This window comes from Mirounga angustirostris, unplaced genomic scaffold (genome assembly GCF_029215605.1).
Source record: "Mirounga angustirostris isolate CCGP_5_RB_7025 unplaced genomic scaffold, mMirAng1.0.hap1 SCAF_15, whole genome shotgun sequence".
In the NCBI taxonomy this organism is placed as follows: Eukaryota; Metazoa; Chordata; class Mammalia; order Carnivora; family Phocidae; genus Mirounga; species Mirounga angustirostris.
In genome coordinates, this window is record NW_026991723.1 from 60940891 (window position 1) to 60953284 (window position 12394).

Below are 12394 nucleotides of genomic sequence, written 5' to 3' on the forward strand. Positions count from 1 at the left end.
CCAGTGTGCAGCCAAACTGAGAATCACTGACATATATTCTCTGGCCCTGAGCAAGCATGCAGTGAGGGGGGGGGGGGTGGCGGTCCACCATGTGTCCAGCTCAGCTCTGTCCATCCTGTTTCCCATTCCTGCCCTAGCCTTCCACTCCTTGAGCTGAGGGCTTTCCCACCCACCATTCCCTCTGCCTGCCCAGAATGTTCTACCTCCTTTCTCTTGACTTGGCCAATACTACTCATCCCTCCCATCCCAACTCCCTCTGTTCTCTTCTCCCAGAACACACTGAACTTTTCTTTTACAACACGTATACTCTGTGCTTATGTTTTCAACTGTGTAGGTACCTTCCTAGCATCTCTCCCCCAGTAGACTTCGTTGTTCCCTGCTGCCTCCCACACACAGCCCCACTCCCTCCCAACCCCCACCCCCAATTCCCCTCCTCCCTCCACCACCACCCCACCCAGAGCCAGGCATATGATGTGAGCACTCAGTAAACGTTGAACAAATGAATGGATGAAAGCCTGACTGAGCACAGGAGTGATGTGGTCAGATCTGCTTTTCCAGAAAGATCTTTCTGGCTGCTCTGTGCTGAATGCTGGTGGGGGGAGGGTAGGAAGAGACCGGGCCAGGACAGCAGTGATTACACGGCTGTGATAATACAACCACAAAATGGAAGGGCCTCAGCCAGGACAGAGGCGATGGAATGGGAGGTGGGACAGATGAGAGACAGTGTTTAGGAGGGAGGGGAACTTAGCCATGTGACTGAGGTTCCACCCTGAGGGGACAGGCAGGATACCAAGATGGAAGGTGATCCAAAGGAAGGGGCTGTTGCTGGGGAGGACGAGTTCTCTTTTGGCCAAGCTGGGCTGGAGGCACCTGTGGGACATTGGGAGGCACCTAGGAATCTGAGGCCGGGGTTAAGAAAGTCTCAGCTGGTGACTGGGTGATACACACTGGGGAGGGTATGTGCTCTGGTAAGCGCTGTGAATTGTGCAAGACTGTTGAATCTCAGATCTGTACCTCTGAAACAAATAATGCAATATATGTTAAGGAAAAAAAAAAAAGAAGAAGAAGAAGAAGGTAGCAGGAGGGGAAGAATGAAGGGGGGGAAATCAGAGGGGGAGACGAACCATGAGAGACGATGGCCTCTGAAAAACAAACTGAGGGTTCTAGAGGGGAGGGGGGTGGGAGCATGGGTTAGCCTGGTGGTGGGTATTGAGGAGGGCACATTCTGCATGGAGCACTGGTGTTATGCACAAACAATGAATCATGGAACACTTCATCTAAAACTAATGATGTAATGTATGGGGATTAACAATACAATAAAAAAATAAAAAAAAAAGTCTCAGCTGGGTGTAGAGATCTGAGAGCAACATAAAGAGAGATGAGAGTAAAAGTCAAACTTAAAATCATGCAGTGTTTCTTGCCATTTCCATGAGCAAAAACTCCTGGGCTGTGGAATGTCCATGCTCCGGAGGCTCTTCTGTTGCAAAGAGGCGAGGCACGGGCCCTTCCCCTGTCCCCGCAGCTATCCTGGGCATGCACACGCTCATGAGCAACCAGCAATACTACCAGGCCTTGGGCAGCAGCTCCATCGTGAACAAGGAGGGACTCAACAGTGAGTACACGGCCCTGATCCCCAGCTTTGGCGCCCCCTCCCCTGCCCCCAGCGAGGACGCCTTGAAGTGAAAACATCCCCACGCTTCTTGCTTCTCTGCGTATTCATGCTCTCTGGCTCATTGCAGACATTTTAAATTTTTATGTAGCCAAATCTATCCACCTTTTCCTTTTCCTTTGCCGGGATTTGTGTCTTGTTTATGCAGGACTTCTCCATTCTAATGTGATACAAATATCCTCCTGTATTTTCTTCTAAAAGTTTTAGAGGTTTGCCTCTTGTATCCAACTTCTTACTCCACCTGCAGTCCGTGTTTGGGTGTGGTGTGAGATGAGATCAAACTGTCATTTTTTAATGGCTCTCCCACGGGGACAATACTGTTCTTTGCAAAGCCCATCCCTTCACCGCTGGCTGGGGACTCCACCATGATCATGAGTTTCTACACATCCACACGGGTCTGTCTCCTGGTGCCTCTTTTGTTCCGTGAGTGCCCTTGTCTTCTCCTGTGACCATATTGCATTGTTTTCATTGCTCCACTGCATTGTCCCAAGCTGGCATTTCGGCCCCCAAAAGCGGTGAGGGTGGCAGAAGAATAAGGTCCCCCTCTCTGGAAAGCTTACACGCTTCTCTCACGTTCAGGCTTCATTTTATCCTCACAAGAGTCCACTGAGGTAGAGTGACTGACCGACACTTTACAGATGAGGACACAGAAGGTCAGAGGGTTTCAGTCATTCACCCAGTCCTTGTAGGAGGGCAAAGGCCGAGTCCAAGCAGGGCACAGCCAGCGCTTCTCTCCCCCGCCCCGACCCCACCTCCCACCTGCCCGCCCCCCACCCATCGCCCCAGGAATGCGCAGTCTTCTCTTGTGCCTGAACCCAGCCACCGCTTCCTTCCAGAGAATCCCGGTGTGGAGGGAGAGAGTCCCCGTGTTTCTGTGAGCCACCTCTCTTTTGTCGGTCACTCTAGGCGTGATCAAACCGACACAGTACAAGCCTGTGCCCGATGAAGAGCCAAATTCAACAGACGTTGAGGAAACCCTGGAGCGGATAAAGAACAATGACCCCAAACTTGAGGAGGTTAACCTCAACAATATCCGGGTAAAGTCCTTTTTATTTAGCTTCACCTGGGGCGGGTGGGAGGAGCCATATCTGTGTACCCCGATGCCTGTGGCCCAGGCTTGGCTGTGCGGAGAGAACAGGGTCCAGTTTGGGGTCTGGGTGCTTCTGGGTCAGGAAGGGGGCAAAACCTCTAAAAGGCCTGGGCATCGTCAACAAACATGTCCTATAGCCCTGGTTTCTTCAGGCCCAGGTTCACCATGGGCCAACAAGGCTTTGATTCTGGAAACCTGCCTTGTTATTGGAAACACTGAGAGCTTCTCCGAGCTAAAAATCCTAAGTCAGACACACCTGACTGCCGGGGATCCCAAGGCTGGAAAAAGCCTGTGCCCAGCAGGCATGTGGGGTCCCACAGCCCTGGGACGGGCCAAGCCCTGAGCCATCTGCGCTCTATCAGACGTATGGTCAGCCTCATTCTGCAGCCCTGGCAGGGAGCTGTGGGCCCATATGTGTCGCATGTTTCCTGTGTGACCACCAAGGGCAGAGGAGGGTCAGATGGACAAGCAGTCCTACCCTGGACAGGCTGCAGGGGGAATTCAGAAGCAGGACCAGCTGCCTGCCCACCTGCTCAGCCCAGAGGCCAGGAGGATTAGTTCTGGGAGGCTGTGGGGTAAGGTAAGAAGTGGTCCCCCCACTCCCCAGCTCCTCTTTTCTTTCTTCTCCACTTTCTTTTAAGTGGCTGCCAGCCCCACGGCATAATCTGATTGGAAACCTGCGCCTGCAGTGTTCTCCTCCACCTGGCCTCCCTCCCCAGGCTTTGCTCCCACGGGGAGCTAACGTAACTCTCTGAAATGAGAGATCCGTGCAAACACAGCCAGGTTTCCTCTCGGGTGCCTCCATTGTCTGCTGTGTGGCCAGTGGGAGGCCCTGGCACAGTTCAGAACTCTGCACCCTGGCAGTGAACACTGGCTCGGAGTGGCGTAGGGGTGTGGAACCGGCCGTGGCTGTGCGCCTTCACCTTGGGGCCACAGGCTCATCCTTCTCTAGGCCTCAGTTTCCCTCATGCACGTGAGAAAGTTGGACCAGATCAGTGGTTTCCACCTAAAAAGATTAAGAAATCTCTGCCAATGCCCACCCCGCCCCCACCCCGAGATTCTGAATTTATTGGTCTGGTTCAGACCCACTCATCAGCATTTTATAAAAGTTCCCCAGGAGCCTCTGATGTGCAGTACGCCTGAGAACCTTTGGGACAGATGTCTCCTAGAGATCATCTAGTGCAGCGCCCAGCCCCCACCTTGGTTTTCCAGAAACAGGTCCAGAGAGAGGGGGCGACTTCGCCCAGAGTCACAGAGAGAGTCAGAAACGTGGCCAGCTGTCCGGGCAGAGGCCAAGACCCTGCCCACTCCCACACCCCAGTCCTGAGCTCTCGGCACAACACTCCTCTGCATCCTCTGCCTTGATTTTTCCTTCTCTGGTTTCCACCTGCACAGATAGTTGTGGGTCCTACCGGAAATTGTCAGGGAGGATTTTCCCAATCTGTTTACCAGGAAGTTCTCTCTAAATCTCAGCCATGTGGGGCAAAGCCCGAAAACCCTTTACCTATTCAGCTCTTTGGTCAGAGACCTACTAGCAATCAGGCTGCATGTGTGAGAGGGTTACTGCCCCATTTGTCTGCCCAGCCTGACCCTGGTCGGGGCTGCTCCTCATTGCCTGCCTTTCTCTCTGCAGAATATCCCCATACCCACTCTCAAGGCGTATGCAGAAGCCCTGAAAGATAACTCATATGTGAAGAAGTTCAGCATCGTGGGAACACGGAGCAATGACCCTGTGGCGCATGTATGTACCTTTCAGTTCTGCTGCATTGGGAGTGGGGGGCATAGAAACGGAATGATTGATGCTTGTGGCCTCAGGACTGGCCGAACCCCACTGAGGAAGAACCTTGTATGGCATGGTGAAAGGCAATGGGCCAGGAGCCAGGAGATGATGTGAACACAAGGGCCATTACCCAGGCAACATCCGTACATTATCCTAGTTAATATCCACAGCCACCCCTGATCTCAGGGATGCAGGTCTCCCCACTTTGCAGATGAAGAACCTGGGGTGCAGGGAGTTCAGGCATTTTGCTTTGTCCAAAGTTGCACAGCAAGTGAGAAGTGGAGCTAAGATTTAAATGCAAGTCTTGTTAATTCTAAAGCGGATCTGTCTCCACTCGGCACATCACATTTGGATAAGGACCTGCCCCTCCCTTGGCTTCAGTTTCTCTATATTTAAAATCATTGTCTTACTCAATGGGTCCTGATGATCAATTTTATTTGTTTTTTGCCCAAGTCTTAAAGATATTGCTGATCAAATTAAATTGTACTTATTATAAAGTAACCATCAATTCTTTTTTCTTTTTTTCTTAACATTCAAACATATTTATTGAGAATCTGGGTCCAGCACTGAATTAGGCTCTGAGAATACAACTGTGACCTACAGTCATAGCTCCCACTTTCATGAACACAACGGTCCATTTGGCCATGCAGACAACTAAAGGCTGACAGTATAGTATGATTATTACAACACTAATAGGTTAAAAGTGCAAAAATTAGCTTACCAGGGATGGCAGTTAATCATTTAGCAGCAATCAGGTTGTTAATATCCACAAAATAACTTGCAGGAATTTTGACTGGGGTTGCATTGAACTTGTAGATCAAGTGGGAAAGAACTGATATCTTGACAATATTGAGTCTTCTTATCCATGAACATGGAATATCTATTTATTTAGTTTTTTATTTTTATACATCAGAGTTTTGTAGCTCTCCTCGTATAGGATCTTCTACATATTTTGTTAGCTCCATACCTAAGTATTTCACTTTTGAGGGTACTAATGCAAATGGTATTGTATTTTTAATTTCCTATTCCACTTGTTCCTTTGCTAGAATATAGGAAAGTGATTAGTTTTGTTTTTTTTTTTTTTAAAGATTTTATTTATTTGACAGAGAGAGACACAGCAAGAGAGGGAACACAAGCAGGGAGAGTGGGAGAGGGAGAGGGGAAAGCAGGCTTCCCCGCTGAGCAGGGAACCCGATGCGGGGCTCGATCCCAGGACCCTGGGGTCATGACCTGAGCCGAAGGCAGACGCTTAACCATCTGAGCCACCCAGGCGCCCTGGAAAGTGATTAGTTTTTATATATCAACCTTGTATCCTGCAACTTTGCTATAATCATTTATTAGTTCCAGGAGGGTTTTTTTGTTTTGTTTTTTTGTTTTTGGTCAATTCTTTCAGATGTCCTACAGAGACAATCATATCAGCTGCAAACAAAGACAGTTTTATTTCTTCCTTCTCAATATATACATATTTGATTTCCTTTTCCTGCTTTTTTGCATTAGCTAGAACTTCTATTCTGATGTTGAAAAGGAATGGTGAGTGGGTTCATCCTTGCCTTGTACCTAATCTTAGTAATAACATTTCCAGTTTCTTACCATTAAGCATGATGTTAACTGTAGGCTTTTTGTAGATATTCTTTACCAAGGTGAGAGAGTTCCCATCTATTTCTAATTTACCGAGAGTTTTTATTATGAACGGGTGTTGGATTTTGTCAAATGCTTTTTCTGCATCTATTGATACATCATGTGACTTTTCTTTTTTAGCCTGTTGATGTGATGGGTTACATTAATTGATTTTCAAATGTTGAACCAGCCTTGCATACCTGGGATAAATCCCATTCGTCATGGTGTATAACCTTTTTATACATTGTTGGATTCAATTTGCTATATTTTTGAGGATTTTTGCATCTATGTTCATGAGAGATACTGGTCTGTAGTTTTCCTGTAATGTCTTTGTTTTGGTATAAGGATAATGCTGGCCTCGTAGAATGAGTTAGGAAGTATTCCCTCTGCTTCCATTCTCTGAAAGAGATTGTGGAGAATTGGTATCATTTCTTCCTTAAATATTTGGTAGAATTCACCATGTGGGCCTGGTGATTTCTGTTTTGGAAGGTTATAAATTATTGATTCTATTTCTTTAGTAGGTAAAGGCCTATTCAAATTGTCTATTTCTGCTTATGTGAGCTTTGGCAAATTGTCTTTCAAGGAATTAGTCCATTTCATCCAGGTTATCACATCTGTGGATTTAAGAGTTGTTCATAGTATCCCTTTATTATCCTTTCAATTTCCATGGGATCTGTAGTAATGGGCCTCTTTCATTTCTGATATTAGTAATTTGTGTTCTCTCTCTCTCTCTCTTTTCTTAGCCTGGCTTGAGGCTTATCAATTTTATTGATCTTTTCAAAGAATCAACTTTTTACTTCACTGATTTTCTCTATTGATTTTCCATTTTCAGCTTCATTGATTTCTGCTCTAATTCTTATTTATTTTCTTTTGCTTACTTTGGATTTAATTTGCTCTTCTAAAAGTTTTCTAAAATGGAAACTTAGATTATTGAATTTAGATTTTTCTTCTTTTTTAATATATGCATTCAATACTAGACATTTCCCTCTAGACACTACTTTCACTGCATCCCACAAATTTTAATAAGGTATGTTTTCATTTTTATTTAGTTCAAAAACTTTAATTTCTCTTAAGGTTTCTTTTTTGCCCCATGTGTTATTTAGAAATGTGTTGTTTAATCACCATGCAATATTTGGGGATTTTCAAAGTTATCTTTCTGTTACTGATTTCTGGTTCAATTCCACTGAGTTCCGAGAGCAGATGTTGTATGATTTCTGTTCCTTTAAATTTGTTAAAGTGTGTTTCATGGCCCAGAATGTGATCTATCTTGGTGAATGTTCCATGTGAACTTGAGAAGAATGTGTATTCTACTGTTGTAGGATGAAGTAGCCTCTAAATGTCCCACTTCTGTCCAGTTGACTGATGGTGTTATTGAGTTCAATTATGTCCTTACTGATTTTCAACCTTCTGGATCTTTCCATTTCTGACAGAGGGCTATTGAAATCTCCAACTCTAGCAGTGATTCATCTTTCTCCTTGTAGTTCTATCAGCTTTTGCTACTTACAGCTTGACACTGTAGTTAGGCACATATACATTAAGAATTGTTATGTCTTCTTGGAGAATGACCCCTTTGTCATTCTGTAATGCCCTTCTTTATGCCTGATAACTTTCCTGGTTTTGAAGTCTATTTAGTAGCAATCAATGCTTTTAAAAAATTAATTTTTAATTGAAGTATAATTAATGTTATAATAGTTTCAGATGTTCAATATAATGATTCAACATTTCTATAAGTTTCCCAGTGCTCATCAAGATCAAGTGTACTCTTAATCCCCCTTATCCATTTCAACCATCCTCCCACCCACCTCCCCTCTGGCAACCACCAGTTTGTTCTCTGTATTTAAGAGTCTATTTTTGTGTGTATCTCTTTTTTTTTCTTTGTTCATTTGTTTCTTAAATTCTACATGGGAGTGAAAAGCTCTGTAAGTGCCCCCACTCCCTGCCCCAGCTCCTCTCCCTGCACCCCCATTCCTCTACCATGATCCAGAAAAGAGTTGACACCTGGCATGACAGGGTCTCTAGGACCTGCTCAGCCACCAGCTGTTTCACTTGGATTGGCCTGGTGCACTTGCTTATCAGTTATTAAATATTTTGATCATCAGGCCTGGACAGGCCTTCTGTGGGGAGCAAAAGAGATGTTGTGGAAAGAACATAGCCTGGGGCCCTCTCCTCAGGAGTGTCCAACCTCCTCAGGGTCCTAGAGAAAGCCAGCATTGCATCCTGGGGGCACATGGAAACAGGGGGAGGAGGGAAGGACGATTTCAACAAGGAAGGTTTTCTGGGAGCTGAGCTTGTATAGGGTTTTGGCAAGCAGGGATGGTAGGAAGGGTGTTCCTGGCTCAGAGAGTCATTTCAGACAACCAGGGCCCACTGTGGTACATCTTGGGCTATCAGCTGCTGGTGTCCCCTTTCCTCCATGACACATCGTTTCCACCAACTGCTAATTACCTCATTTCCCTCAGAGGCTCTGATTGTTATCTACACCCCCTTGGCTGAATTCCTCTGAAACGTGCTGGGGGCCACCTGAGCTCCTCTCCTCCCATTTGCCCTGGTCACTTGCCCAGTGGGGTGGTTTCCCAGGCATCCTTCTCTGCTCTCTGCTGCTCAGATGAAGAGAACAATGACTCCATGGAATCCCAACAGGGAAATAGAAGTGACAAGTGGAGGGTATATAGGGAGGTAGGGACTCCGCTAGTCACTCAGTGAACCGTTACCGAGAACCTACTGTGTGCTGAGCACGTGGGCACCATGGGATGAATAAGGTGCATTTTCATCCCACCAAGAGCAGAGAGTCTAATGGCAGAGACAACACCAGTATAAAAACAACTCTGAACAGAGGAATACAAGTTCCATGAGGGAGGTTATGGATAAATTCTACAAACCGCAAGAGGTCAGGCCGCAGCTAGCTGGGGCCATCAGTATGAAGGCTCCCGGAGAGGAACTGAGCATAGCCTTGAAGGACAGGCAGGGTTTGGACAAAGTAAAGTAGAAAGGAAAGGGCATCCCAGGCAGCAGGGACAGGATGAGCAAAGGCAAAGCAGTGGGAGAGCACCAGCCATGCCCAAAGCTAAGATCAGCCCGACTGTAAGGGAGCAGTGAGCCCTGAGGCCGAGCAAGGGAGGAGAACCAGGTGATGGAGGCTGGATGCTGGCTAAGGGGTATGGAATTCTCCAGTTAGGGGTTTGGGAGCCATGGTGCATTGGAGGGGAGGAGAGACACGGGAGTTGTGCTTCGTGAAGGAGGTTGTAGAGATCGTCTTGCCTGGTCCCTGGCTCGCGCAGCAGGAGTGCGCAAGGAACTCTTGCTCCCAGCAAGGCCCTCTTAGTATTTTAGGCTCTACCCAAGAGGGGCTCCAGCCTTGCTCAGGGTGACTCACAGGTACCCTTGCTTTTATCCTGTGCTTCAAGGCCCTTGCGGAGATGCTCAAGGTAAATAAGGTGCTGAAGACGCTGAACGTGGAATCCAACTTCATTTCCGGAGCCGGCGTCCTGCACCTGGTGGAAGCTCTTCCATACAACACTTCTCTAGTGGAACTGAAAATCGATAACCAGGTTAGATGCACAAGGGTCTTTTCGTGTCCTTCACTACAGGATGCGCACGGTTCTGCACTTGCCATGTACTGATGGATGGTTGGGTAGGTGCTGCTGGACAGAGCAGATCCAGGGCCCAGCCTTAAGGCGCCCCAAAGGTCGTTGGTCCACACCCTCCACCATGCTCATCTTCCTTCTTCATCATGTCCATCAAGTGCTCTGCCAGGTTCTGCTTGTATACCCCTAGTGATGGGAGCTCACTCCTTACCAAGATCACCCCTTCAGTTCTTAGTGAGAATATCCCTCCCCATATCCAGTAGAAATCAGCTTCCTGCAAGTCTTGTTTATTGGATTTAATTCTGTTCTCTGCTGCACGTGGGACACATCTGGGGCACAGATCTTATAAACCACTGGAGTCTTCCCCACCAGGCTAAATATCCCTATTTTCTTCAAACACCCTCCCCCAGCCCCACTCAGTGGGCTTTTGAGTCAGTCTCCTTACCACTGAGTCTATTCTCTGGGCAAATACTAGTTTGACTTTCTCCTAATGGGGTTACCATTTCTTTGTAACTTCTGTGGTTCAGACAGTTATTATCAGGGCAACTCTTTCAGTTCTGACTTTCTAAGATGATGCTGGCTACCATATCTTATATGTTGCCTGTGTTAAGGGTCTATGGTGGGCTGGGCTGTGTGCGATGCACCTTACACACATCATCTCTGACCTTCCTAACCACCCTGCAGGATGTGGGTATTATCTGCTCAGTCTGCAGCTGAGAAGCAGCCTGGACAGGCTAGGACAAGCAACTTTCTCAGCACCACCCACTTAGCACTTGGGAGGCGGGATTCGAATTCAGGTCTCTGTGATTCCAAAGCCCACACTCTTTCCGTGATGCCACATTGCTTTTCATGTTAAAATGCTTTCTTCTTTATGGGCTCTGGATAGGGAACTTTTGTTTTCCTACCTCAAAATGTTTGCCGGATGGTCATATAAATACGTGCATAGAAAAAAGATTGGAAGGAAATATAACAAAATTGTAGATAGCAGTTATTCCTGAATGAGACTATCTGTACTTTTCATCCTTACTGTAAAATATCACACACACATATGGAAAAGTGCACAAAACTTTAGTGTGCAGCTTATGAATCATGGCAGGCACGTGGTCCTGTGCGAGTCCAGAACTAAAGCATCACCGGGCTCCCGAGGCTTTGACAGCCCTTCCCAGCCGTAACCCCTTGAAAACTCTCTACTTGTGCACCTCCATGTCTTTGCTCTTGGTTCTCTCTCCTCCTGGAATGTCCTCTCCTGCCCCTACCCCTCCTCTGCCTGGAGAATCCTCCTCTTCCTTCTGGATTCAGTTGAAGCCTCTCCTCCCAGCGAGCGGTGTTCCAGAGCTAGCTTGCCAGAGCTGATTGCAAGCATCTCTCCTCACTCCACCTCAGGGATGGCGCGTGGCTACCTTGAAGTCACTCCTGGTGGGAACATTTACACTATGGATATTGACAAACACTATAAATCCAACTTTTTTTTTTTTTCTTGAGAGCCTGAATATCACTACTTTCTCCCATTAGCCTACCTTAGGGCCTCTAACCCTCTCTCCAGAGAGGGTTAAGTGATCCCTCCCTGTATTCTCCTGGCACTTCAGCTTCCCATGAGCTTCTCAGAAGCTCGTGCTGTATTTGAGCCATCTCTTTATTTCAGTGCTCAGCTCGGAACTTGGCCTCTCCGTGGTGCTTGGTAGGCAGGGCTGCCCTGGGTGGTTGTGTATGTTGTTCACTGCACAGGGGGCAGGCGGCAAAATCCAACCCACACTCTACTCTCTAAGCCTTCGCATGGGGCTTGTTCACCCAGAGAAGGTACTTTTCTCTGATTCATATAAAGAGTAGCAGCCCTGTCGGGTGAATTTGCTGCACGGGACTCCTGCATCTCTTGCATGCCAACAGCTGCTGCTGCATCACCCATTCCCACTCTTTCAGCCGCTGCTGGTCCTGCTTTCTGGCAGGCAGGAGGGGCAGATCCACTGGAACGAAGGCATGCGGCAGGCTTAAGGGCAGCCTGGGGCTAAGGCCTGGCATTGGCTACTCATGGGACTCCAAGCCTGGCTGGGCAGGGAGTCAGGGTCTATCCAGCGTCAGCTGAAACCTGACTCCTGGGGCAGAATGTTGGCCAAAAGGGACCCAGAGCGCTGGCCTCAGGTCCCTGTGATGACAGCTGACGGAGAGTGAGCTGCCTACCTTCCCTCTCGCTGCTGTCGGCCCCGGCTGAGTCCAGACTCAGAGCCAGTGCTGACCGGCACCCTCCCCTCACTGAACACCCCGGTGAGAATGTTCACTTCCCTGAGCCTCAGTTTCCTCACTTACAAAATGGGGATCATAAGAATTTCTACTTCTAAGGAAATGACAGATAGTAACTATGAGGTTGTGAACTTTTATAATTACTCCAAAGGTGACCTAGAGAGTTCACACAGTGTTCTAAGAGTTAATTTACTGAGGAGGTGCCATGTATCCATTATCTCATTTAATGCTCTCAAAGACTTTTTGTGAGTGGGTATTATAACCCACTCTGTGTTGTAGATGAGGACACTAAGGCCCAGGCAGGCTCTGTAACCTGCCCATGGTCACACAGTAAGTGACAGAGGTAAGATTCGAACGCAGGCTGATGTGATTCCACAGTCCATGAACTGTGCCCCTCTGGTCTTTTGACTCCTACTGTG

General features: G+C 47.5%; 1 protein-coding gene across 4 annotated transcripts in view; it reads left to right on the top strand.

Moving 5' to 3' along the window:
* The window catches only part of TMOD1 (tropomodulin 1), an 84938-nt gene that overhangs the window by 55027 nt on the left and 17517 nt on the right, over positions 1–12394 (top strand). For 2 of the 4 annotated variants that reach the window (XM_064579926.1, XM_064579928.1), the window contains 4 exons: positions 1412–1612; positions 2576–2706; positions 4393–4500; positions 9561–9704. In XM_064579926.1, the coding sequence (XP_064435996.1) occupies positions 1412–1612; positions 2576–2706; positions 4393–4500; positions 9561–9704 (584 nt within the window). The remainder of the gene's footprint in view (positions 1–1411; positions 1613–2575; positions 2707–4392; positions 4501–9560; positions 9705–12394) is intronic. The other 2 variants (XM_045882753.3, XM_064579927.1) reach the window with 2 other exon arrangements.